General features: G+C 41.1%; 3 protein-coding genes across 3 annotated transcripts; 2 read left to right on the forward strand and 1 right to left on the reverse strand.

Annotated features, from left to right (window-relative positions):
• The first annotated feature begins 378 nt into the window (after positions 1 to 378).
• On the forward strand, positions 379 to 11,950 carry syngr2b (synaptogyrin 2b). Its single transcript, XM_055041539.1, has 4 exons — positions 379 to 613; positions 4,911 to 5,148; positions 7,344 to 7,480; positions 10,042 to 11,950. Exons 1-4 carry the CDS (start codon positions 503 to 505, stop codon positions 10,282 to 10,284), a joined length of 729 nt encoding a protein of 242 aa, XP_054897514.1. The 5' UTR covers positions 379 to 502; the 3' UTR covers positions 10,285 to 11,950.
• A 1,284-nt stretch (positions 11,951 to 13,234) lies between these two features.
• tk1 (thymidine kinase 1, soluble) lies at positions 13,235 to 17,376 on the reverse strand. Its single transcript, XM_055040799.1, has 7 exons — positions 17,191 to 17,376; positions 17,035 to 17,066; positions 16,366 to 16,479; positions 15,282 to 15,375; positions 14,239 to 14,328; positions 13,766 to 13,885; positions 13,235 to 13,653 (listed from the first exon to the last, which is right to left on the reverse strand). Exons 1-7 carry the CDS (start codon positions 17,263 to 17,265, stop codon positions 13,474 to 13,476), a joined length of 705 nt encoding a protein of 234 aa, XP_054896774.1. The 5' UTR covers positions 17,266 to 17,376; the 3' UTR covers positions 13,235 to 13,473.
• A 786-nt stretch (positions 17,377 to 18,162) lies between these two features.
• On the forward strand, positions 18,163 to 25,485 carry afmid (arylformamidase). Its single transcript, XM_055040849.1, has 11 exons — positions 18,163 to 18,301; positions 19,890 to 19,980; positions 21,305 to 21,409; positions 21,485 to 21,533; positions 21,609 to 21,694; positions 21,781 to 21,853; positions 21,970 to 22,067; positions 22,162 to 22,240; positions 23,539 to 23,674; positions 23,872 to 23,976; positions 24,730 to 25,485. Exons 1-11 carry the CDS (start codon positions 18,275 to 18,277, stop codon positions 24,757 to 24,759), a joined length of 879 nt encoding a protein of 292 aa, XP_054896824.1. The 5' UTR covers positions 18,163 to 18,274; the 3' UTR covers positions 24,760 to 25,485.
• The last annotated feature ends 394 nt before the right edge of the window (positions 25,486 to 25,879 follow it).

The raw sequence follows: 25,879 nt of genomic DNA on the forward strand, positions 1-25,879 counted from the left end.
AATTCTCCTGTGAGTGGTATAGAGTTTGCAAACTGGTCTTTTTTTTTGTTTGCTTTTTGTTTGTTTGTTTTTTGTTGTTTTGTTTTTTTGCTATTTTTCAAACCAACTCACTGGATTGCTTGAAAAAAAATCCTGAAGAAAAACAAAGCAGATTTCTTTATATGTCAATGCTGAGCTGTGCAGCAGGAGAAATAGGAGGGCGGAAGTTGAGCTGGCCAAAGTTCACTGTAATTCTGGCGTAAGGATAAAAAAATTAAAAAAAAAAGCAATGTATTTGTGATAAATCACCACTGACCGCCCGTCCTTCAGGCGGACGGACGGACGGCTCCCCGGCGGCTCCGCCCCTCCCCTCGCGCCGCTCCGCCCCTCCCCGCGCGCGGCTCCACCTCAGGGAAACGCTCTCCGGAGGCGGCTGCGCTTCTTTCAGCTTCGGTTCCTCTCGCCCACACGCTGTCTTCTCTTGTCCGGGGGCGGCTTTCGGCTCCACTCCCAGGGTCCAGACATGGCGGAGACCGGAGGTGCGAGTGCGTACGGAGCCGCGCTGGCCGGAGTCGGCTTTGACTTCTACAAGTTCGTCCGACAGCCGCAAACTATCGTGCGGGTCCTCAGCTGGGTGAGTGAGAGGCCGAAGGAGCTCGGACTTTAAACAAATATTTTAACCCGGTGCGCGAACAGGTGGACTCTGGTTTTAAATAAATAAATAAATAAATAGACGAGCTGGAGAGTTAAAACTGGTTCTGCCAGCAGGCGTTTTGTTTCCCCCCTGCAGCCTGCGCGGTGACAGATCAACACTCAAGACAAAAGGCAGACAAATGTCATCGAGATTTTCACTTCCGGGATGAACTGAGCGTCTGAACGCTGCTGTTGCTCTCTGACCTCAACTCTGTCCTACTTCCACGCTGTGCAGTTGATAAAAACCACCGTGGTTGTACGCTGAGGTGCTTATGAGGAGAAGTGATCGTAACTCATGTGATCATTTTATTAAACATAAATTCGTGTCATTGTGTCTCGTGAAACACAGTAATGTTTACTGTAAGCAGGGCCGAACTGAGGAGGGCTGGAGCCACTTTTGGTAGCATCATCTTCACAACATTAATGAAGCCAGAACTGTTCTAAAAATATATACGTTTGCATTTAGGACAAAAACACTTGGTCTGTAAATATGTTTAAGCCAAAACTCCTCTAGTGCTACAGTTTTAGCTTCACCGGGTTCAAATAACGCTATGGTGTTGCATTTTAGGCAATAAAATGTTGTCCTTACTTTAAAAAAGGAGTTGAATCGTTTATTTAATGTATTGTAATATTGGATGTGAAGAGCTTAAGAAGTTAAACGACAAAAACACAGAATATGTATGTTTTTACATCAGTTTAATTGTCAAAATAAGCAGATTAATCTGTTACTAACGTAATTATTTGCACAATGTTGAGGCCTCTGAACCCACAGCATCCCAGGCTTCGCCTGATTTGGGTCAGAACAAGACTTTGAGAGCGACGGTTTCCGTCCCCCTGTCCTGAAGTGCCTTCCTGGTGGAATAAAACCACCAAAACTCTCTTTGTCTAACTGAGATACTCCTGGGAAGTGAAATCCTCCAGATTCAGAGGAGTCAAAACGTGTATTCTGCGTGCTTCAGATTAAGTTCTCCATTGAGGCAATCAGATGAGGGCTGAGAACAGAACATGCCATTGGCTGCCATCGTTGTTTACGTGCTTTGGAAACACAGTGTGTGTGTGTGTGTGTGTGTGTGTGTGTGTGTGTGTGTGTGTGTGTGTGTGTGTGTGTGTGTGTGTGTGTGTGTGTGTGTGAGGAAGATGATGATGAGTGTGTTGGTGGTAAATAGGGGCTCTGAACGGGGAGGGAAGGTGATACCTCCCCCCACCTGCTGACCCTTTCCTGTTACTCCTGGTCAGTTACTGCTCTCTCTGGGTAAATGCAGTGCATGCTTGCTGCGGCTGTGTACAACTCATCTGCAATTCCTTCATACCGCATCAGAGTCTATATCTGGTGATTTAAACCGAACATTAATCTTGTTTATTTTTATTTTTCTGGAAACATACCTCCGGGTGCCATGATGTGCTGCTGGATTGCAGTGACTTTTGTGATCTGAAATAAAGAAAACCTGCAAACGTCAACTACCAATGTTACCAACTACGGTTCATGCAAGCATAGTTTACCTTTTGCAGATGTTTAAAAGTTATAATCATTACTTTTCTGAGCTACAGAAGCCAGTGTAAAGACTTTAAAAATGGGGTGCTTTGCTCTAGCTTCCTAGTTTTAGTAAGAAGATTTTCAGCAGCTGTCTGATTGTTTTTTATTTCAAATCACACCTCTGAAGACACTATAGCATTAATCAATGCAACTATACAAAGCACTAGAGAAAGAAAACACATGGAGAACTTTCTGTAGATCTGACTGAGACATTTAATCTTGAAAATGTCCTTCAGGTGATAGAAGACCGACTTTGTTTTGTGTCACCCACATTTTGGGACCTGATCAGTACTTTCTAGCTGTAATAATTGGGCCACAGAGACTCAAGAGGCCGACGAAGTGCCTTGCCCATGGACACGACGACTGAGGAAGATGGAGTGGGGATTCAAACCCGCAACCCACCGGGTTACAGGTCAAACTCCTACCACTGTCTCCTGTTAAGTCCAACAGAACCAGCGTCACAAACAGCGGTGGCATGGTTCTTCCGCAGTCTGCGTTTATGCAGATTGAACACTTTGACGAGGGCGGTCCCGGTACTGTGGAAACCACGGAAACCGGACTCAGACGTCAAAGCGGTTTGTCATTATTGAGACGCGGTTTAACTATCAAATGATTTCGGTGATGAATGGCAGGTTGGAGATTGGCCTGTAATTCTGCAGTAGTGATTTGTCCAGATTGTTTTTTATCAAAGGTTTGATAACTGCTGTTTTAAATCACGGCGTTGAGATGGTAGAACAGTTTTGTCTCCTGATTGATATTGATTGAACACAACATTAGTAACGGGCTGGATAATGATGATTAACCCTCTGATATTCAGACTTTTCTCTGTAAGAAGCAAATTCATTGCAGTCACAGGAGGGTTTGTTAATCACTTAACAATGGCAAACAAGACACAAGCAGGATCAATATTTTTATTAATGATTTCAAAGAAGAATGATTCAGGGTTACGTGACATACGTTCATCCTTTCTTTCAAGAGTTTTCAGCGAAGTTCAGTTTGTGGCCATCTTTGTTTAACCTTTCGACAATTGTTTCTTTCTCTTCTTACTAGAGTAGTTCTCCATGTGGAATAGACATCAATAACAGAGATCAGTGAAATATTAACACCCTTACTGATAAGTCCAGCGTTTGTCCTCTATTGTGTGTTTCACGTTTGATGTTGGATATTGATCACTGTTTTCATTCAACCATGTTTCTGCTAGAAACATAACTAGATTATGCTCAGTGATAGTCATTAGTTAAAAATGACTTTCCTGACAAGCATAAAAATATACATTTGTTTATATAGGAAAACTTGCTAAGCCCAGTGGTCAGGGCGCTAGGGCAGTTTCCAGCAGCCCATCATGTTTTTGAGTTAAATGTTTGAAGTTTGAAAATATCACTTGATATTTATGCATTTATGCATTGGAAAACTGGAAGATCAATGGCAAAACACCAACTATAAAGTCTTAAAAAAGGCAGTAAAAAAAAAACTAAGATAAAGTAACAATGCCAAGCCTGGTGGGAGCAGAAGTAAAGCCTGGTGGGCCGCCAGGCTTATAAGGCACTGAGGAAAACCCTCTGGGTATAAAAACACAAAGTGCTGCTGTTCAATAAAGTGAAACACGATAGACGACAATAAGAACAAGAGAGCAAAAAAATAAGGTCGAACCAAAATACAAATATGTTCCACAAACTGTTACTATGAAAGAATCATAAACTCTTTTTGAGTCAAACGGCAGGAAATGAAAAGGAGTTTTGAGCAAAGATTTAAAAGTTTCAGCAGTTTTAGTGGTCTGTACATGTAAAGGTGAATTGAATGTTTTGTAGAGCCAGTTTAAAAAGTTCATTTTGAATAATTTATCAGTTGGAGGTTGCTTTAGACGGGGGATTAGATTTTTAGACGTATATGTTTTTAAAGGGGAAATCATGATCCTTTCATGGGAAATTATACATTTACTGTCTGACCTGTTATGTACCTTAAGCTTCAACCTGAACCTCCATTTTCCTGCTGCTTTCTCCTCCCCTCTCTGCTCCCATTATGAGTGTTGTGGAGGGAGCTGGTGGCATCTCAGGAATCACATGGCAAGCAGCTGCACCCAAAACAAGGTCACATGGTGCAGCGAGTAATCAGAGCGGATAGTGGCCGACCGCAACCACGGGGCAGAAGGGCGACAGGAGGGGCATTTAAAGTGTCGGCAGTGAGAAACAGGGCTGTTTGTGACGCAGTTTAGTCTCATTATATTACCTGACTGTGGAGAGCAAATACAAGATGCTTTCATAGTCCTGCCTCTCGTTGTCGAACAACAAAACATAAAGTTATGTAGCTAATATGAAAGCCAAGCAAATTCCTCATTTTTTTTAAACATAGCAATTAAGTTAAATTCATATTTTTTTAGACATTTCCTTTAGTGCTTTCATAAAGGGCTGCCAATTTCCACAAAACTTCAGACTAGCGGCAGCAGCAATTAGCACGCACCTTGTGGAACCGAGCACCGGCCGAGTTCATCATACAAACTACTTCTCCGTCAAACGTTCCTCAGAATGGTTGTAAGCAGCAAGATGGAGGAGCGTTGTGATGACTTGCTGAAGGTGGAGTGTCAGCAAGAGCAGGAGAGAGGCCAGCTTTAAAGTGTCAGAGCTCAAAAACAAATGTGTTTTATGTTTAGTATATACAGCATTTTTTGTAACGATGGCCTCTTTTTCTTTTTCTTCCTCTTGTGAAGGTGTTTGCCCTGGTGGTGTTTGCCTGCATCACCACAGAGGGGTATGTCAACCCTTCTAGCAGCGCCGAGGCAAAGTGCATCTTCAACCAGAACGACTCGGCGTGTCAGTATGCCGTGGGAATCGGGGTGATCGCCTTCCTGGCCTGCGTGGCCTTCCTCGTGATGGATGTTTACGTTCCCTTTATGAGCAACGCCCAGGACAGGAAGTACGCTGTCATGGCGGACCTTGGATTCTCAGGTGAGTGGTGGACTTCATTAGGTACAACAGCTGCATCAATCAGTGGGGTTATTTTTTTGTTGTTGTTGTTGTTGTTCCCATCCTCTGTAGTTTTTAGCCCAATTGTCAATCCAGTAATTTGGTCTCCGTTACATGGATTACATGTAGGTGTGAGACGATCTGTTTGTACATTTTATAAAAACGATGCAGTTGGTTCATACTTTAGATCCAGCAGTCTGGGGAGAGCCGCATCCTCCAACCTCAACTTTATGCTCGATTCATTCGCAACACGGCTGGGAATTTGAAATGATGAAAGCTGCTGTTGAACTTGACGGATTTTCAAATACGTGGTCACTTTATTAGATACACCTTCTTATTACAGGGTTGGACTCTCTTTTGTTGGTGAAGCTGCTCTGTTGGATCGAGATCTGGTAACTTGGGAGGTAACTGGAGTTCAGTGAACTCGCTGTCCCATCAGAAGAGGGGTTCGCTGTGGTCATACAGGGGTAGATGTTATCAGAGGCAATACTCAGGTCAACAGTGGGGTTTTATATGGTGCTCACCTGATATTAAAGTGTCCCAAGAAAAGATCCCCCCGACCATTATTCCTTCCCCAAATGGCTGTTTGAGCTATTGTTACCTTTTCTATTTTCCTTAACTGCTCAGACATCAACACAGACACGGCTACTGTCGACTGGGTGGTTTGTCTTTTCAGACCGTTCTCTCTATGCTCAACAAACAGTCAAAATCTCAGTCATTAAATTCTCACACCCGGCCGCCTCGCACCATTAGCCACGCCACAATCAAAGTCAGTTCGTTCTCCTGATTTCGCCTTCATGTTCGAAGACTAAATCTTCAAACGTGGGCATGTAAAAGTGGGCCGTGAGAGGAGGTTGGTAAACATTTTGCCCTCTGTTTCAAAGGGGGAATCTCCTCCCTCTCTGCTCGTCATCAGCTCGAATCGGGTCAATCCTCACATACAGACCAGACCAGCAGCATTGATATCTATGTCAATCAATGAGTCGGTCAACCAATCACTGTCCCTGACATAACGCTGAACAAGAAAGAAACAGGAAAACAACAATCACACATAGAAAGAAAAAAGAAAAAAGGCAGTTTTTAGGTCATGGATTCCTGAGAATCTGCATCGTTGTAACTTTATTTGTATTTTTGTTATATTGGGGTTTTTGTCCCTTCCTGAAAGTAGGCTGAATGAGACTGAGTCCTTGTATAATATAGAGGGCATGTGTGAACATTTGCACTCAATAATGCACAAAAATTTTAATTATACTTTTACCTTTTTGCAGCTTTGTGTTTTTTATTGTTGCCGTTTTTCATTTTGTTGTCTTCACTTTTTTAGTAATGAAATCTGTTTGCACACAGATATTTTGTGCTTTACCCACTTTGGGAGATATTTTGCATTGTCAGCAGATGATTCTAGTGTCCTTTTATAATCTGCCTTTAGTCTTTTGTTAGGAAATGTGAATGTATGACTCTATTAATTTACATGTACCAGTAGGATATTTCTCAAAGTTATTGAGGTTTGACCAGGAATAATAATCTGGGATCAGAACCAGACTCAGTGAAAACAAAAATTAAAATGTCCAAAAAATTGCATGCAATTAACTTGAAGTGAATGTTAAATTACATTTTAGATTTTTTTTTCTTCAATTATTATTCGCCTCTGATTCATTCATCAAAACACTAAAATATACTTGGTTATGAAATGGCACAAAGTTCCAGTTATGTTTAATGTAGTAATAATAGTAATAATAATAATGGAGGACGGCAGTCAGCTGTGTGTTCCTGTTTCTGCTGGAACACACAACAGAAACGGGTCAGTAATTAATTAATCTAAATGTGTTACTCCTCTGTGAAGCTCAATCTCCTGGCATCATCGTCATCATCTCAGGAATGTAATGGCAAGTTTTTCTGTGGTTAACTCTGTACTTACTGAGAAGCAGGGTGACCCGGCAGATTCTGATGAAATGCACACTTATCAGCTGGACACAACACATTAACAATCGACCATTCTTCAAGCTAACAAAGAAGTGTTAGTTTGAGGAAGAAACAACAGCTTGTGCTCAGCCGAGCATATGGATACACTTTCAGCTGTTGTTTCCAAGCAAATGTTAAGCTTGCTTGCTCTTTATGTCAGAGTTTTTACTTTAAAAAGCAAGTGACTGTTTTTTAAACGCTCTCTCCATGTTTTCCAGGGGTGTGGACCTTCCTGTGGTTTGTGTGTTTCTGCCTTTTGGCCAGTCAGTGGTCTCGCACTCATGATGTCAGGGCGATCCCCGAGGACGCTGCGCGCGCCACCATTGCCTTCTCGTTCTTCTCCATCGCCACATGGGTGAGCACAAAGGCCGCTGTGTTTGCTTTCTTGACGTATTCGCAGGCTTTTAGCGTTGGAATGGTTGACGGTGGTTGTTTATGAGCAAGAAAACATCTCTGAATCATTTACATTCACGGCTACCAACTAACCTGGGTAGAAAGCTGATGGAAAAATTCTGACCAGATGCGTGAATGAATTTATATTTATATATTGTTTAGTGACTGCTGAGACCTTTTGTTCTGAATTGAGATGCACCCAACACTCCAAATTGTGTGGCCAATTTGTCCTTGAAGACCTAGACCATAACAATATATAAAATCTAATTTAAAATATATTTCTAGCCGTGACTGTTTCTTTCATTTTAATCTTACCAGTTTGACAATAGTTGACATTTTAAACCACCTCTTACAACCTTCGTTAGTGGTTAGCACGGTTAGCATCAGTAGCTTCCATAAGTCTCCCCAAGAGAGGTTTCCAAAATAAAGCCAACATTTCCAAGTCCCGCGTTTTCTGCAACAGAGGTTGAAAACTCAGAGATAACGCAGTAAAAACTGCTGTACCAATCTTGGGCTTCTTATTACAAGTCTTGTTAGTTATGGTTAGTTTGACTATATTCTAATACTTATAACAGCTAGTCCTGTTTGCACAGTATTATTGAAAGCTGCTGAAGTTTGGTCACCTGGTAGCGCTTTGGGATGTTGTGTTCGCTGACTGAAAAATGATTGGATTTGAAAGAGGTTCTATCTCCACTTTACTCAGAAAAAGCTCAAGTTTTGGTCATTTCTGTCAAAGCTCTTTCCAAATGAAAGGTCCTGAATCTCTTCAGTGTGATTAAATCCTACATTAGCTGTAACATTTGTGCTAGCTGACAGTTTTTCTCTCTTTATTCACATCCTTGTTTTACTTCTCTCCTGATAGACGATGTCAGGAGAGAGCAGGTTTAGCTGCTCTGCTGTTGTCTCTTTATTGCCTCATTGGTCGCTCCTGTGGAGGCTAACAATGGTGTTGCACTTCCTCTGTTTGTAAAAAAAAAAAAAAAAAAAAACATCTAAGGTATCTTGGAATCCAAGCTAACTCTGGATATTTTTGGAAGCATTTTTTTTTACTTTTCTAACCTGTTGAGCAACAGTGGCTCAACTTTTCTCAGATCTTGAAAACGTCTTACCTTGAAAAGAAAAACAAAGTATTTAAACCTCTTTAGAACAATTGGCAAAATTGTTGCTTATTTAACGCCTTAAATGATTTATTTTCTGTGGCCTTTCTGTCCTTTTTGAGAGTATCTCATTGCCTGTAGCAGGTCTCCAGCGAAACGAGGCAAAACTCTGGAAGCTAAGCAGACGGGTTTGAAAGAACAAGAAGTCTCTTCAGCCTTAGTGTGATCACTGCGTTAACAGTCAACATTGTCTGACTTCTGTGTGCTGCTGAGAGCCGAGTCTGAGACACGAAACTCAAGATTTAATGTCACAGTTCTCTAATTTTTACTTTAGTGAACTGTATTGTGACTACTAATAGTCTGACTGTTAATTGGGAAACAGAATGATCACTTTGTCTGTATATACATCCATAAATGTGTCTGTCATCAGGCACACGTTCCTGCTGATTAAGGTTTAATGTGGAGCAGTTTCCTGAGCCGCTAGCATGCTTACTATTTGTTTTGATTGTTTCATTGCTGGTCAAATTAATTCTGACAGAAAAGGTTGTTTTCTCCTGCTTTACGAACATTATGCTACGCTTTATGCAGCAAGTTGCATAATACAGATTAGATGAGAATCTGCAGCAGCCAAAACAGTCACTTCATTGTTAACAATGGAAAAAAACATGGGTTGTAATGGAAAACACAGATTCAAACCCAGTCAAAATAAAGTGTACTGGTTGTGGTAGAGTTGTGTAACCAAACAGGAACGATGACCTTTAGCTGGATGTTCCCCGATTGCTAGCTGCTGTGATCTAAACTCTGTTTATTGGTGTCCCTTAATATTGACTGAGAAAATATTTTACTACTAACTCATTGCCCATCATTTGAAATGTGTCCAAAAAATGTTACTGCTAGTTGAATCAGACTGCCCTGCCAGTGGGCAGTGAATTAGGATTGACCTATACATATTCTGTATTTACTTACTTGATGAATATTTATGAAAACATGCACTAAACTGTAATTGAAGAACATCCACTTCTATGGATGTCTACTTCGAACAACATGGTCTAAAAAACTGTTGCATAACGGGGAGAAATTTTCAGGGATTTGAGTGAGTTTGACTGAATGATGTCACCAGAGTTGTGTGATATCTGGGACGATGAGACCTGCTGGTTTCCTCCAGACGAACAGGAAGCTGTGAATATATCAGCGTTCACAGGATTTTACAGATAAGTTGAAACATGTTGGTGTCAGATATCACACAATATCTGACACCAGCGCTTGTAGAGTCACATTTAGCTCAATGGACTAAAGTTTTCTGCTCTTAAAAGCATCTTTCCAAGCTTTCACCTGCGTTAAATCCTGACCGGTTACATAATTAACCGTCTTTGACTTTTGCTGGAACGTAAGTAGACGTCTTACCAGTGATTCTCTCCTCCTGCAGGGAATCCTGACTTACTTCGCCCTGGGCCGTTTCCGTCGGGGCATGGACGACGTCAGCATCCCCACCTACACGGATCCAGCCCCGGAAATCCACACCCCGTACCCCGCCACCTACGCTCCCACCACCTACACCCCCACCACCTACACCTACCCCAGCAACGTGCCCGAATCCCAGAAGCAGCCCCCCTTCACCTCAAACCTCCCGCCGCAGAGCGACACCAGCTACCTGCCGCCCAAATACTGACGCAGTGGAGGGGGGGGGTGGGTGGGTGCGTGGGGTCTTCACGGATGACGCGGCACTGCTGAGCTACAGAGCTCTGTCGTATCGATGCGGTTTTACATTCAAGTCAACACACTGTTCAAAGTGTCCGAGAGGACGTGAGCCTCACGGCGGCAGGCTGGAGACGACGAGCGAACGCCGTTTACGCCAAGGGGCCTGAGGTCAGGTCTGAAGACACTGAAAGAGGCTTGAGCAATGTGACCTTTGACCTGTGTGCAAAAGCAACATTTACCTCAGACGAACTGAATCTGCAGGTCATCGGGGCGTTGCAGTGAAAACGATCCTGCAGAGGAGCAACAATCAGTGTGGAGGAGGCCAAACGTGTTTCTCTTTACTCTAGAGACGGGATGGTCACGTGCCATGTTGTTTTGATTTTCAGGATATTTTTTCTCTTTCTTTAAATGGCTCAAAAAGCTATAGTAATACAATTTACCAAATGGGTTATGAGGTTTGTGGAGAAAAAAAAATACAACCTAATTTAAATTATTTTATAATCATGGATTCTGTAAAAATAACACAAATCCTGTGATAAGTAATCAGAAAAGGTTTTCCTTTCCTTTGCTGCTTAAACTCATTAAAGCCATGATTGAGCATTTCCACCAGACTATTAACTGTATTAACTGTAACAGACGTGTGTTGGTTTGAAAAGGTTTACATGTGTTGAACTGACCTTTGAACTCGCAGCTAACTTTCCGATGGAGAGGGAGGAGCTTGGAGATAACGCGGCACTTATTGTACAAGTCTTTCCACTGAATGTTTTCTTCTTCTCTCTCTTGTGCAGCATGTCTTCCTCCACCGCCCAAAAACAGAGCAACAGCTCCCTTCCTTGGTTAAACACTGACTTTTTTATTTTCCTGAGACGGGATGGGTTTCTTTAATGAACAGGCTTCAAAGGTACAACTACAGATCACTAAAAACTGCTCTCTGAGCTTGCAGTTCATTTGCTTCGCCAGGTCTGTCTGGTGTAGATCAGGGAACAGTTTTGGTTCGTTGGGTAAGCCGAATTTAGACCTGCGAAAAGATTATGTTTTTCTTGAGTCATCTGTGAACGGTGGAGTGGCGTCTGTCCTTTTTCATGCCAAATGTGCATAAGTGGTTCAGAGAAAGAGGAAGAGAAGACTTTGTTTGTACCCGGAATTGCCTTGCAACATCACTCCGGCGGTCAAAGATCAGATCCAGGAGAGTTCCTGTGCTTACAGCACCCTGCAGAGGTGTCCATACGTCCCATTAAATCTTGCTAAGACACTCTGGAGTTCTGGGGGTGTAGGTTGTGGGAGGGTCACAACTCCTAAGCTGGTTTGGGAACTGAAGAGTTTAAAATGTGATTAAATCCTGTGGTAATATTCTTGAGTTGTAACAGCTGTGTCAAATGCTGAAAATCTAGTTCTTGGCTCTGTGCATAAAGTTCAACTGTGGCATCTACAGCAGCTTCTTTTAATTTGTCACTTTGATCGGCTTGTTTTGGTTTTGGTTTTTTTTCCCGTAGAGCCGTAAATGACGTGGGTCTAAAAATGGTGTGGCCAAGGATTCGTGATTTACTCAATTGCAGCAAATGAGCTCTGAAATATGTGTAAATAATGTGCACCTTGTTTGTCTTGCTTTAAAAATAATAAACAAATTGGTTAATGAATGGAGAAACATCGACATAGCATGTTTTAGTTTCCTCTGGTTGTGTATTCAATGCTCGCCTGGTAATAATCAGCACCTTGTCCTAATGTTTGCTTCATGCAGGAGACCTGGGATCTCGGATATTGAGGAACAGTTGCTTCCTGGAGACTTTGCCAGCGATTAGGTTGCTAACCTCACTTGCTGTCGTTTGCCCGCGACACAGTATGTAGTACGCCATGAAAGCTAACCCAGAAATTGCCTGCGCTGTGAACAACCAACCTTCAGAGAAGTGTGGAACTCAACAAGATGGCTGTTGATGCCAATTCAATATTTGAAAAAGTGACCAATGCAGACTTTTTGGATTTGTTCACTTCCTCCGCTGCTATTGCAAAAGCTACAGGCAGACAAGAACAGCGTAGAAACGCAACATCATCGCTCACGATGACTTGCCTGATGGGAGAAATCCACTTCAATGGGAGGAATCCCAGACGGAGCAGAGAGGTTAGATGAAATAATATACTGTTGCATAGGAAGGCAATGGTCAAGCCAACTCAGCATAAAATCTTGAGATGTCAGAAAAAGTTTTCCCCAGTTGTGTGGAACACTGCTGACTGAAAGAACGTCACTATGCTTTGTCTCAATGTCAGATTGTAAAAACTCAAACTAAAGCTGTGTTTGTGTAGTAGAGCCACACATCACTTGGCTAGCTGCAGGCTAGCTACACCAGCTGCTTAACCAGCAAGTACCAGCTAATTATATTATGAAAATGAATTTTAACATTCTGTATTTTATATTTTTAAGATGGAGGTCAAAATGTCCAATTTTGCATCATGTACTTCTACAGTACATTACACAACTCAAGACTTTAAATGCAAAAGCGATGAAAACTATACCCGGCAAAGGAGGCCAAGGTCAAATTCAGAGTGATTAGACGAGGAAGTCAAAATCTGTTCCTATTTCAGACATTAAGTTTTCGACCCTGCTCACTGCAAACCAGCGGCTCGCTGCAGTGTGGTGGGTCGCTAAGATTTAAACCGGTTATTTTTATCCCCACTTTGCTGAAGTGAGGCGTTGGATTACACATCTCTGGGTGAAGAGGTCAAACGAAAGTAAGTAATGGCGGTACAGCCACTGTCAAAAGTACTTAGACAAAAAGCAATAAAAGTGTCAGATCTGAGTTTATTATACAATTTCTGACGTCAAACGCAGAATAAAACGGATGTCTTCTGGATTTGACAGAAAAATTTTTTCCCTTAAAGAGAATTTAAGATTTTATATCCCACGAGGCAATACCACACCAAAACTATCAGAATTAAACAAAAATGTTTATTAAATAGTAAGTTGTTGCAAATCATGCAAACATAAAGTACTTGATGTCTTTCAAGCATTCAAAACATCCCATCATTCAGACAAAGTTTAGAATATTGAGTCGCGATGTTAATTCATCACAAAATCAAAAAACTCAAGAAAAACAAATACAACTGGACACACATCTCACACACAGCAGATTGTTCAAATTGATGCTTCAAGTCTTATGTTTCCTGCTCAGAGGTGCAGAGGGGAGAACAGTTTCCGGGGAACGCTGGGGTCGGCGAGTTTTCCCGTCGGCACGTGAAGCGGCGTTTCGGTCCTGACGGCGGAGCTGTTCTCTTTGTCCACCACCAGACCGCCGTAGCACGTTCTGCACACCGCCTGGTACTTGTCAGCACCGCCGATCACCTCCACCTGTGGAGGAGGAGTCAGTCCAGTTGGGTTTGACAACCAAATGTAAAACGATCTGCTCCACTTTGACCAAAACTCATTAAGATGAGCCGGTCCGTTTGCCCGGTCTCCTCACCTCCTTCTCTGCTCCGAGCCTCTTGGTGTAGGCGGCTTCTTTGTAGCACTGCATGCAGACGGCGTGGAGCTTCACCACACTTTCTGCCAGAGGGACCAGGTTCAGAATGTTTCCAAAAGGCTGGAATTCAGTTTGAGAGAGAAAAATCATAAAGGAAGATGCAGAACATCTGACAGGTTATAAGTCGCATCATCCTAAATATAAGAAAGAAATGGTACAAATAAGAAAAAGAGAGGCAGGAAGAAACAAACCGCAAAAGACGACATAGAAACATGGCCTAGCACTAAAAGAATGGCGACTCAACAGCATCACAATCACAAGAAAGGCGCTATTGTGTGTGGAATAATGAGCACACTCGTTCATCTGCTGTTGCAGCTGATTGTTTGTATTGCGTCTTAAAAAAAAAAAAGGAAAAAAAAAGTTCATTATGTGGGACGTTTTGTGACATGTGCCCAGCATGCGTCAGCACCCACCTTCCTCTGGAACGTCCCGTCCAGCGCAGCCACGATGACCGTCTTCCCTAAATTGGCCATCTCCTCACAAAACTCCACGGTGTCCGGAAACTACATCCAGGAAACGGAGCAGGTCAGAAACGGGTGGTTTGTCTCGCTCACGTGGAACTCGACATTTTTAAACTGTGTGACGAACGTCACCGTTACGACAGAAATACAGCAAAACAAGCCCGTTTGCCCACAGAAGGTGCATTTGGATCAGTGCTTCTTAAATCTACCGTGTTTTCTTTTGTGGATGAAGATGGTTGATCATTCCAGTGATGGATTTCACCTGTTTGCCTTGAGGTTATATTTGCCCTCACTTGGTGCATTATAAACAAAAATTAACTAACCTACTGTATATTACAACTATCTGACCAAAACCAGGAAACAGGTGGCGTAGATAAAAGTTACGGTTTCAAAACAACTAAAGACAAAGTTGACGCAACATGATTTAAAAGCCACTACAGTGTAGCACCTTTAACACCAGCTTTTCGACACGTTCTCCGTCATTTTGTCTTCGGGTTCTCCTCCCGTCTGTTTGCTTATCTCCATCTTGTGGTTTTATGTCACAATTCATCAGATGATGACCAACTCACCACTCCATGGCTGATTTCACAACTTTCTACAGGAGTACTGACACGCTCTGGTTTCCACAGTTTGTTTATTTCAGCAACTATGGAGGGCTTTGAACCATCTGAAGTGGTGCCGCAGCATCTCATTTGGATCTGAAGGTGGACTTTAACTAGGCCAGTCCTAACCCTTTGTTTGTTTTCCATGCAATGCAGTGGTGGAGTTACAAATTGTGCCATTGGAGACTAAAGCCAAAGTGTTTCCCAGATCATCACACTACCACCGCTGTGTTTGACTGAAAGGCCATTTCAGTTTTACGTAGATCACTTTCCAAAAAGAGTTACACTTTTGTGTCATCTGTCAAAACACAAACATGTTTTTCTTCCCCAAAGGTGTTGATTTTTGTTAAGGTGATTGAAGGCTAAAAGGAGATTATTTGCAAACAAACTTACAAACTGTCCTTCATCGATCCCAATGACGCAGGCATTCAGAGCGGCGGAGCGAACGTCTCCCAGACAGGTGGCAGGCACGGCCTCCATGGTGTTTCTGAAACGGCAGCAAGATTCAGCAGAACAAGGTTTCATTACGAAATGGAAACTCGAGAATTTTCTGCCTTTAACGTTCTGAAACAAAGCAGTAGTTGATTTTTTTTTCACATGCTGAATTTTTTAATTCAGTAACTACAGCTGGGACATGGCAAAAAAAACAAAACAATTTATCAAAATGAATGACATTTACCAAAGAACATTAATATGGTCAAGCAGTACAAATGGGAAAAAATTAAGGTGTGTGGTTTTATCTTAATAAAATGATTGCTTTTGTTTGTAAATGCTTCATCGTGAAGGTCACACCCCACAAGGATGATCTGATGCAGTCTATTCGCTTTATTTTGTCATCTTTTACTAAAAGTGCACCAAGGATCGAAATCAATTGAAGGCCATAAACATACATGTTTGTATGCAATAGCTAGAACATTTTCATTTTAATGGAAAACTAGTACATCTCAGGGGAGATGGTGGTTGTAGTTACGACTGAGGTCACTGAGGTCAGACCTCAAAGAAAAGCAGATAACGACTTCGGCCAGGAAAAGCCAGGTCTCTGCTTTTCATCAAGAATTTGACAAGCGGTTCTGTAATAATGGAGTATTAATAGCTGTCAAATTTAATATTTGTCATCAAGCATACTCATTTTAATCTAGTGGTCAGTGACATGTGACAGGAAAAGTTGCTGTGATTGAGGAATATCACCAGCAGGGGTCAACTCAGGCTCAGTTATTTCTGCCAAACTGTTTTCATCAGCAGCCACTGATTTCTGAACTTTAAGCTATATGCATTTATTCATGATAATAACAATACTAATGTTAATAATAATAACAATAATAATGCATACATTGTGGTACGTACAGAAGGCACAAAACATGCTGAATCTCCACTGCATTACGATTTGGTGTATTTTTTTCTTCCTCATAGTCTTCATCGCATCAAGTTTTATACTCGAAGATTAAAAAATATTTGTAAAACAAAAACAGAAGCTTACTTGTCATGTGTGGCCACGCCAGAGTCTGAATACCGGATGTCTTTGGCATATTTGATGACCAAACATTTGTACTGGGCCACCTGGAAACGGCGCACTCTTCTCAGCAGTTCAGTGCTGCAAATTCATTCATTAAAAGCAGAATAATCAACACTGTGACCAAGACACTGGTCAACAAAGACGTATTAGAGTTGGGACAATCGTTTACATAATTATTTTTTTTTAATTATTCTTGATTCAACTATATAATAATAATATAACTGTGCTGTGAGTAACAAGATCTGCACTTGATCATATGATTGCACTTGTTTAAATGTGATGAATTTAGACCGAAGTGTCTGGAGATCACGTTTGTTGTAATGCAGTGCAATCTAAATAAATACAAATATAAAATATAGATCTCTTTTAAGTCCTAAAGAACTTGCCAATTTGATGTAAAAGCATAGCAATTGTGTGTTTTGCACAAGAAGGATGAGAATGAATGGCAGAACAGTAAACAAAGCAGAATTGGCGGGATGGCGGCGTTGAAGCGGAAATCAAAGCAGAGATCATCCTCATTTTGAACACCGAGGATGGGTAAAACTGAACAAGCACATCAATTAAAGCTATATATATATACATATATATATAAATCACACACTTTGTGGTAAAGGTCATAAAAGAACAACTCACCTTTTGCCTGAAAACATCGGCCCAAATATAATCTAAAAACAAGGACAATTGTGTAACTGTTAAACACAGGAAGAGGATTAGACTCCTTTTACATCCACAGCTGGATTTCACTCGATTTTTGATACATTTTAGGTTTTTTTTCCAGCTGATACGAACCTGAATCTGTCCTCGGGATTTCCTCGGCGAATTTTGTAGCCTGATTGGACAAACTGGCGAGTCGAAGAAGTCCATTTTGATTTAAATACACACTTAATAATATATTACAATAAATATAAGTTAAAATACAAAGACGCTATGCTCCTTGTTGCTAACTCAGGATGTATGGAAAGTCTTTGAATGAGGCGCGCTATTGTTGGCCATTTATCCTACATCTCCACCAATAGCCTTATTGTCACGTGTCACTGCGGACCAATCAGCTCCGGCTGTCAGCTGCAGCTGGGCGGGCTCCCGCCACTACTGACCAATCAAATTACAAAGCTTCTTCTTTTTTTTCATTACAGTATGACGGGTTTTTTGTGTGTGGTGGGAATTGTAGACCCTTTCCAAGATCCGATTCTCTTAGCTCTCAGAAGAACCAAATTTTTTCCGCTCTCAAACGAATCCCTATGACTACTGTTCAAGAATGGATTTTAGCGTGTTAATCTAATCCCTTTACAGCAACTCCCAGTAATCCTTACAAAGAAAAATCACTTAAACGAGAAACTTATAACAGACATATATGTAAAAGGCATAGCAGCTAAAATAGCACACAAACAATGCAACAGTACAGGGTGATATTGTTTCTGTTACCATAATTTAAGGCTTTGTAGAAAATCTATATAAACAACATATCATTTACAAAGGCTTGCAGCAAGAGAGTCATGGGTTCAAATGGCAGCCTGGGGTCTTTCTGAGTGTATTTGGCATGTTCTCCCTGTGCATGCAAACAATACTGTTAGGTTAGTTGGTCTCTCTAAAAATTGCTGGATATCAGGTTACATTACATTCTCAGTTCCTGAGATGCAGCTGCAAGTTGAGAAGAGAACAGAAACTGCCACAATCGTCTGTTCCTCTTTTGTTTTCTCTTTCCCTGTTGTCCAAACTCCAGCCTGATAAAACACTAACCAAGCAAAAGGTGTTGTGCAGCCGTGAACAGTGTGTTTACACAGCGGGACTCTGCAGTCTAAAGTTCAGATCCTCAGCACATGCTGGTCAGATTCACTCCTTCGCAGCAATCCGAGGTATTCCGTCTAAGTAAACGATGCACTGGACAGAAATGAAGAAAGACGTAAGAGTTTTCGACTTTATCCTTTTGTGCTTTGGTTGCTGACAGGAGATAGAAGATAATGTGAAGCTGGAGGAGTTCAGATCACTATGAGCTGTGATTTGACTGTTTATAGAGTTTTTAGATACAAATGAGGTTTTCATTCTCGTTTGATTAACAAAACAAAGGGAAAGATTTATGAACGTGATATGTTTATTTCAATTGATCGGCTTCGACAACCTTTGAGCAAAGATTCCCAGTGATCAGACTGATGACTTTGCTCAGTGTTTTTACTGGTTGTGCAAATAGTTCAGATTAGTCAGCCATGTGACTCTGTAGAGTTCAGAGTATTTAAAGTAAAGAACCGAAAACAGACGGAATCACTTTTATCCCAAAAAGCAATATCTTTATTTTAAAAAGAGGAATATGAATAAATAAATACAAGAAAAATAAATAAATAAAATATTTTCAATAGTTTTTAAAATAGTTTGAATTATTTTAGTTGGTTGAGAATCACATTGTTGGAGCTAAACAAAAACTTTGATCCATGCCATATATTACTGATTTCATTTTTCTAAATATAATATTAAAAAAAATGAATGAAATGTGACAAACTGCTAGTAAAAAATGCCTGAAGTTCTGAGTTACAGTTGTCTCTGCTGAGTATTTAACAGTGTTTCTCCTTGAGTGACTTATAGCTTGGAGATAAATGGCTTACCAAAACAAATAACTCAACAACCTGCACTTATGTAATATTAAAAGACCAGAAAATGAGGGACAAGCAGCTAAAGTAGACACAAAATCTTCCAGGGATCCTTGGAGGATAAAAAAGAGGAAAGTTAAATAGACATTTTGAAATATTCCAACAGAAGTCAGGGCCAATACTTCCAAAATGTCCCGGTCTTCATTAACGAAGATAACTTCTCCTTAATCCAGTTGTTGGAAAGCCGGAGCTTTCTGTTGAAGCTTGTGATGATTTGATAAGTGTGATTTGGGTGCAGTTTCAGTTGCAGCAATAGTCTTTCCTGTGAAACCTTTTTCGGTGCAAAGAAATGACAAAAGAAAGTTTCCTCTGAGGTAACTGCTATCACAGAGAAAAGAATTTCCTCCAAGCTCCACTCCCTTTAGATGATCATTCATTCTGCTCTTCTGATTCAGTGAGTAAGGCAGAGGCAAGACAACTTTATTGCCTCCCTTCAATGATAGGATTATAGAAATGATTGGAGCTCAGTTGGTAGCAGAACTAAAGGAACCTGCAAATGATTAGAGAAAATGTTAATTAACTTTACTAATGATTTACTAACTTTATCAGATGGAGCATTTTAACAATACAGACGCATTCCACTCTGCAAACAAAAAGAACAAAGAAAATTATTATTATTATTATTATTATTATTATTATTATTATTATTATTATTATTATTATTATTATTATTATTATTATTATTATTATTATTATTCGCAACAACAATCTCATAAACAAGCATACATGCAGTTCGGCCGTGTCGCCAGCAGAGGGCGCTGTTTGTTGTGTTTATACCCCTCCCTGCCTGGTGGTGTGCCAGCTCGCATGGCGGCGTAGCGGCTCCCAGCAGCGTCTTTCTGTCAACAGGAGCTCGAGAAGCAGTACTCACCCAGCAGGTGGTCTCACAGGATGGCGGCGGACGACGTGATCAAGGCCCACGTCAAGGCTCTGAAGGAAGGTTTGTTTGTTCACCGGCGACGCGGTAACTTTGTTTTTAATCTGGCAGACGGACGGCGCTGCCGGTCGGAGCGCCGGTGTTGCGCTCAATGTTGTGCATCCGTAAATCTGAGTGCATCTGAAAGCCCCGTCGGATAGTTATGAACGAGTTTGGAAGTTTGAAGCGATGTGTGTGTGGGGGGTTTAGGCAATGACTGTGATTTTATTAGCTTAAAACGCGCTAGCTAAGCTAAAACATGTCTAGGTTTTTATTGTTCATGATTGATCACACAGTAGGAATTAACAGTAATTGTATTTCCACAGTTGGGTTTACATGTTGACCACACACATATGCTACACGCCTGCTGTTTCTTATAGTACTGAGAGACTCACCACTAACATATGACTACATTATATTGTCTTTTGTTTTATTTGTAGAGATTTAAAATATGCTTTTATTGAAGATCTAACATAGTAAGATGCTCCTTCCTTCCTTCTTTCCACTCTTCCTCCACCCACCCCCTTGTTCTCATGTATGTATGCATATTCTAACACCCTTGTTCTCATGTATGTTTTAACACCCTTGTCCCTAGACAAGGGGTGCTGGTGCCTATCTCCAGCTAACATAACCATGCACACACACCTCACATCCAGGGAGAATTCAGAGAGACCGATTAACCTGACACTCTCGCAGCAGCCTGGCGACAGACTTGTCCACCAAATTGTAAAATTTTATTGCACTGATTTATTTATTTTTTTCCCCCAACCTGTCGCAGTTAGAAGAGCACAGCTCTAATGATTGGTACGTTCCTTTATACACTCCAAGGTAGTTTTCTTGAAGCCTTAATCAAGTTGACAGGTTCAGAAGGAAAACCCACACCTCTCTCTTCAGTCCATGATGGATATATTGTCTCTTTAGTGCTCAGCTATAATGCTTGGGTTTCCTTTAGTGGATATTCAGGACAAATTTGCTGGACGAATGAAAGCAAAATGTTGCTGTTTATGGTGTTCGCTCTGAAGGAGTGACCTCATCCCCCACCGTAACCAGTCTGAAGTTTAAAACCTGGTGGAATAGTTCGAATAATGTGTTCAGTGACCAGGATAACTACTGTCAGTAGCGCAGGTTAATAATAAGCTATTTCTCTGTTACTTGTGCAGCCAAACACTGTAGCAACATGCTCACCACATGTGGTCATATCATGCCCTTTGTTAAAAGTGTAATAAATACAAACCATTTAAAATAATTTACGTTTTACATATTTCCCAGATTGATTTGAAACGTTTGCTTTAAAGGTGTCTCTTCCATCCTTTTCTTTTCGATTCTTTGAATTCGGTTCTCTCCTCAGGTACAGAGCGAGCCCGCAGTCTGGCTCAAACTCTAATCAATGTTCCGTACGGAGAGGGAGACGGAGAGAAACTGGACGTGTACATCCCCAAGACCGCCTCTTTGGGTATGGAGCCGTGTTTCAGATGTCCTGAATCTGCTCCCGGATAACCAATAACCGGCTGCATGTTCTCTCTCTCAGACGTCAACCTTGTTATTTACATCCACGGAGGCTACTGGCAGTTCCTCAGGTACCGCTTCTCACTCTATGCTTTAGTTTCTAATGTAAATGAAGACGTCGGGTTAAAAGAAAAAAAACTTTGCAGCAAAGAGGAGTCTGGATTCATGGCTGTCCCACTCGTTGATAAGGACGTGGTTGTGGTTGCCGTTGGCTACGACATTGCCCCCAAAGGTAGAGTCGTTTCTGATCTGTGGATAAAAAGTTAATCTGAGGAGATGCGCCGGAAATGTCATCTGTGTGCTGTGCTTCCCTTTAAGGTAACATGGATCTGATGGTGTCTCAGGTTCGCAGGAGCGTTGTTTCTGTCATTCAGCAGTACTGTCACATCAGGTAAACACAAAGACGTATTAATAGGAAAGTTTGAAGGTCGCTCACCATGGTGGACGTTGCTTTCACCAGAATCAGCTCCGGTGTGTTAAATAGGCTCTCTGTGGTTCCTTATTCAGTGGTCTGTACCTGTGTGGCCACTCTGCAGGGGCCCACCTGGCCGCTATGGTGCTCTCCACCGACTGGTCCCAGTACGGCGCCACACCAAACATCAAAGGTACGTCGCAGAGGATCAGGCCGGCCTCGCTGGTGCCTTCAGAAAGATGGGCTCAGATTTCATTTGTTCACCGTCGCTTTCATTTTCCTCCAAGGGGCTTTCCTTGTGAGCGGCATATACGACCTGCTGCCCATCCTGTCCACGTACGTCAACGAGCCTCTGAAGATGACCGAGTAGGTTCCATGTGCTGCTCTTTTCCAATTTCTTGGAGTAATCACACTTTGGGGGAAAAAAAGACTTTTCTACAAGCACAGAATCCTTGTTACACACTGTTAACTTTGAAACTGCTGGCAGAGTTTGAGTTTTGCAGATAAGTAGGCTGATAATTTAAATCTATTCTAATGTATCTGATGGAAAAAGCATTCAGTCTGTTGGTAAGAGGAAACATTTATTCCTAGCAATCTACTTTTTATTTCTCATAAAACCTTTTTATTGGTAAGCCTGTCGCAACAATCAACTAATTATACTATTAATTGAAATGAGCTTGATCATTTCTTTGTTATGATCAATATTTTTTGAAGGACAATTTTCATCAGTTGCATATGGTTTTTATTTGTTTTGGGTTGTTTTTTTGTCATTTTGGACACCTGAAATGTCTTCTGAGGATGTGTCCACAATGGATGGTTCTGTATAAAATTAAAGTTTTTTGGTCTTTGAGAGGGCGAGCTTCTATTGCTATGCCAGTACGAACATATTGCATCAAAAACAGCAATATTTAAGTTTACTGCAATCATTTCTGGGACAATTTATCCATCCAGCAAAAATGTGCTCTTTTGTCAGGCCCATCTGTTAGTCAGAAAAGTTGTTCAAAAGCTTAAAATGCAAATTTGCCTGCTAGGGGAATCATAAACCAATGGCCCTTTAAAACAGATCGGTAATTATTGATAACTTTCACCTCTTTGTATAGTCCAGACAGTTTTAATCTATGGATTTCAGATTGAGTCAATGCATTCTGAGTGAGTTTAAAGTTTATAAAGGTAAGAAATGATTAGATGAGAGATGAGATTGTTGAATTAGCTAATCAAAATGAGTAAGGCCTTCCAATTACTCAGACTTAAGTGGGATAATCAAAAATAAAAATGAAATCATAAACTCAGATCTGGACACAATTGGTTGCTTTTTGAGATCTTTCAGTCGATTGGCTGGTTCTGCTTAATTGATTCCTTGACTTCATCAGTTCTGAATCAACAGAGGGAGAAAATACACCCAAAAAAAAGAAAAAAAGTGGTTGGTCCCAGTTAATGACTGACTTTACTGTCGATGCTGAAAGGGTTAATTTAAGGCTTAAAAAAAAAAAAAAGCAGATTTGATTTTAGACGTTTTGAACTCCTGCTGTGACTTCTATGTCCCGGTTCTCCCTGAAATGGTGTCGGCTGGAGAGCATCATGCGGGAAGCTGTGGTGGTCAATGTCGTCGTTGGCGTCTCTGTAACCGCGCCGAGCCGGTGCCAGTCATTCCTTTGTGTCCGCAGGGAGGTGGCGGAGAGAAACAGCCCTAGCCAGCTGGTCCCTCAGCTCAAACAATCCTCGTCGGGCTGTCAGATCGTCGTGGCCGTCGCCCAGAACGACTCGCCGGAGTTTCGCAAGCAGTCAGAGGAATACTACAAAGTTAGTGGCCACAGCCGAGAATAAACACTGCTGGGAACGGCGCGGGAACGTTTTCTCTGTTGTTCAGATTTTCGTGCACGGCAGAAGCATATTTCTACTTCATTCTGTTTTGAAAATGTCAAGCTGCCTCTCTGAAATGAAACCAGACATAATTGCTCTCGTCACTGACTTCTCTGACTTGTGTTTGTGTCTCTCAGGCTCTGGAAGCAGCAGGACTGACTGTGAGCATGGAGGATGTGGCGAACACAGACCATTTTAGTATCATTGAGCAGCTGGTAGATGGAGACTATCACCTGACCAAGGTACACGCTACCTTCACGTTCTGTTACGTTGGATTTTGTCAATATGGTGAATTCGTCAGTGTTTAGCTGGCTCTGAACATAACTAGACTTTTTATTTCTTTACCCTCTCCTGTTGTGAAAAAAGGCAGCTAGCTGTATCCGCGGTCGCATCACAGAACTGGAAAAAATACATTTTTATGCTGATCCTGAGACACCAGTGTTAATAACATAACAGTGACACAGATCTCCATTTTATTTACGATTGGGCTTTGACTAGGCCTTTCTAGCAGATGATTATCTTTTGATCTCATGCTTTGACTGCATGTTAAGTGAACTTTCATTCCAGACTTTTGTTGCCACGAATCAGTTTTTTCAGGATTGTCCTATTTTTTTATATATTTTTTGATATCATCATCAAAACGACTTTGAACTAATAATATAAACGCTCAATAAATTTTAATTTGTAGTTGTAACCTGACAAGATGTGAAAAATCTTAAACCGTTTTGTTAGATATTGCATATTTTGTCAGAAAGAAAAGACCTTAAAAAGACCAGAGAACTATTGATAAACAGCAATTTAGGGAATTTTAAAAGACATTTAAACTGTTCTTTATATCATAACACAATGTAAGTATATTTCATGACAAAACGCTCTTATCATCTACAGGTTGAACCTGTTGAGACATCTGAACATGTCAACTTAATAGCTTGTAACTTTCGCTTGTAACGTCAAAAGCTGCAACTCTTTACTTTGATGGCTTCATTTCTCTGCAGCTCCTCCTGAAGATGATGGGGAAGAGCTGAAGTGTTCAACAAACCTCTGATCAGTCCCAGTTCACCCACAATGAGAAAATAAGCATTTCTCTGTGGTTAATGTTCTTCTTTTTGGTCATTTTGAGATAAATCCAGGTGACGTCAGTTGTTCCGATGGTTTAGTTTACATTATTTGCAAATGTTCGTCGTCAAGAAGTCCTGACTGAGCTTTGGATGTGTGGAACACCTTCGCTTCACTGCAGTGCGTCGTGGCAGAATTCACCTCTCAGGCTCGGCCGCTAACAGATTGCTGCACTGCTGTGAAGGTTGATGTTGTGATGAAGCATGATACCACTGCACATTAAATATTTTTGAGTGGACTGTTACTCCGCTCAAAAATAAGTCTGATTGGGCTGGGTAAGTCTGACTGATTACTGCTGGTTTTCTTTTTCTTTGACAATCTTCAGTAAAACAGTAATTGCGTATCATTCAACATGAAGGTAGCGTTTTCCCTGAACCTCCAGCTCTGCACCGAGGTCTGACCCGGGAGAATTCTGACGTAACACATGATGATGGTCTATAGCTGTTCCTGAGCCCGATATGCATTTGCAGAATTTTGATTTCCAGACACGAGGTTTGGTTCAAATTAAACCGTAACAGTGACACTTTGATTTGCACTGCATTATTGTAGCACCGCACATTGTTTTAACAATATTTACGTCATGTTCTGTTTTCATCATCATCGTAGAATACAATAAATATTTATATTTAAGATAACATGTGGTCGATTGTTTCTGTTTGTGAATTCAGTGACTCATCATTTCATAATAATTTCAGAGTGCTCATTACCTTTTAATCCAGCTGAACTGTGATCCAAAGAACAGTTGGTTTGGTAAGGGTTAACAAACAAACTAGTATTGTAATTGTTAATATCAGACTTCATAAAACAAATCTAATGAAACGGTAATTTACCAAACTACGTTAAATATCACTGTGCGTTTGATTTGTCTGGGAACGACCTCAAACAAAATAAGATCATTGCAGATGGTAGTTTCAAATCCGATGAGATTTGTTGCTGTGCTATTTACAATCAGATGATAACACTATTCTCTCTAACCATCCACCTAACTACGGACGGAGTACAGTCGGATTGTGTACTGTAGAGAAAAAC

This window comes from Poeciliopsis prolifica, unplaced genomic scaffold, assembly GCF_027474105.1.
Source record: "Poeciliopsis prolifica strain line A6 unplaced genomic scaffold, Auburn_PproV2 SCAFFOLD016, whole genome shotgun sequence".
Taxonomy (NCBI): Eukaryota; Metazoa; Chordata; class Actinopteri; order Cyprinodontiformes; family Poeciliidae; genus Poeciliopsis; species Poeciliopsis prolifica.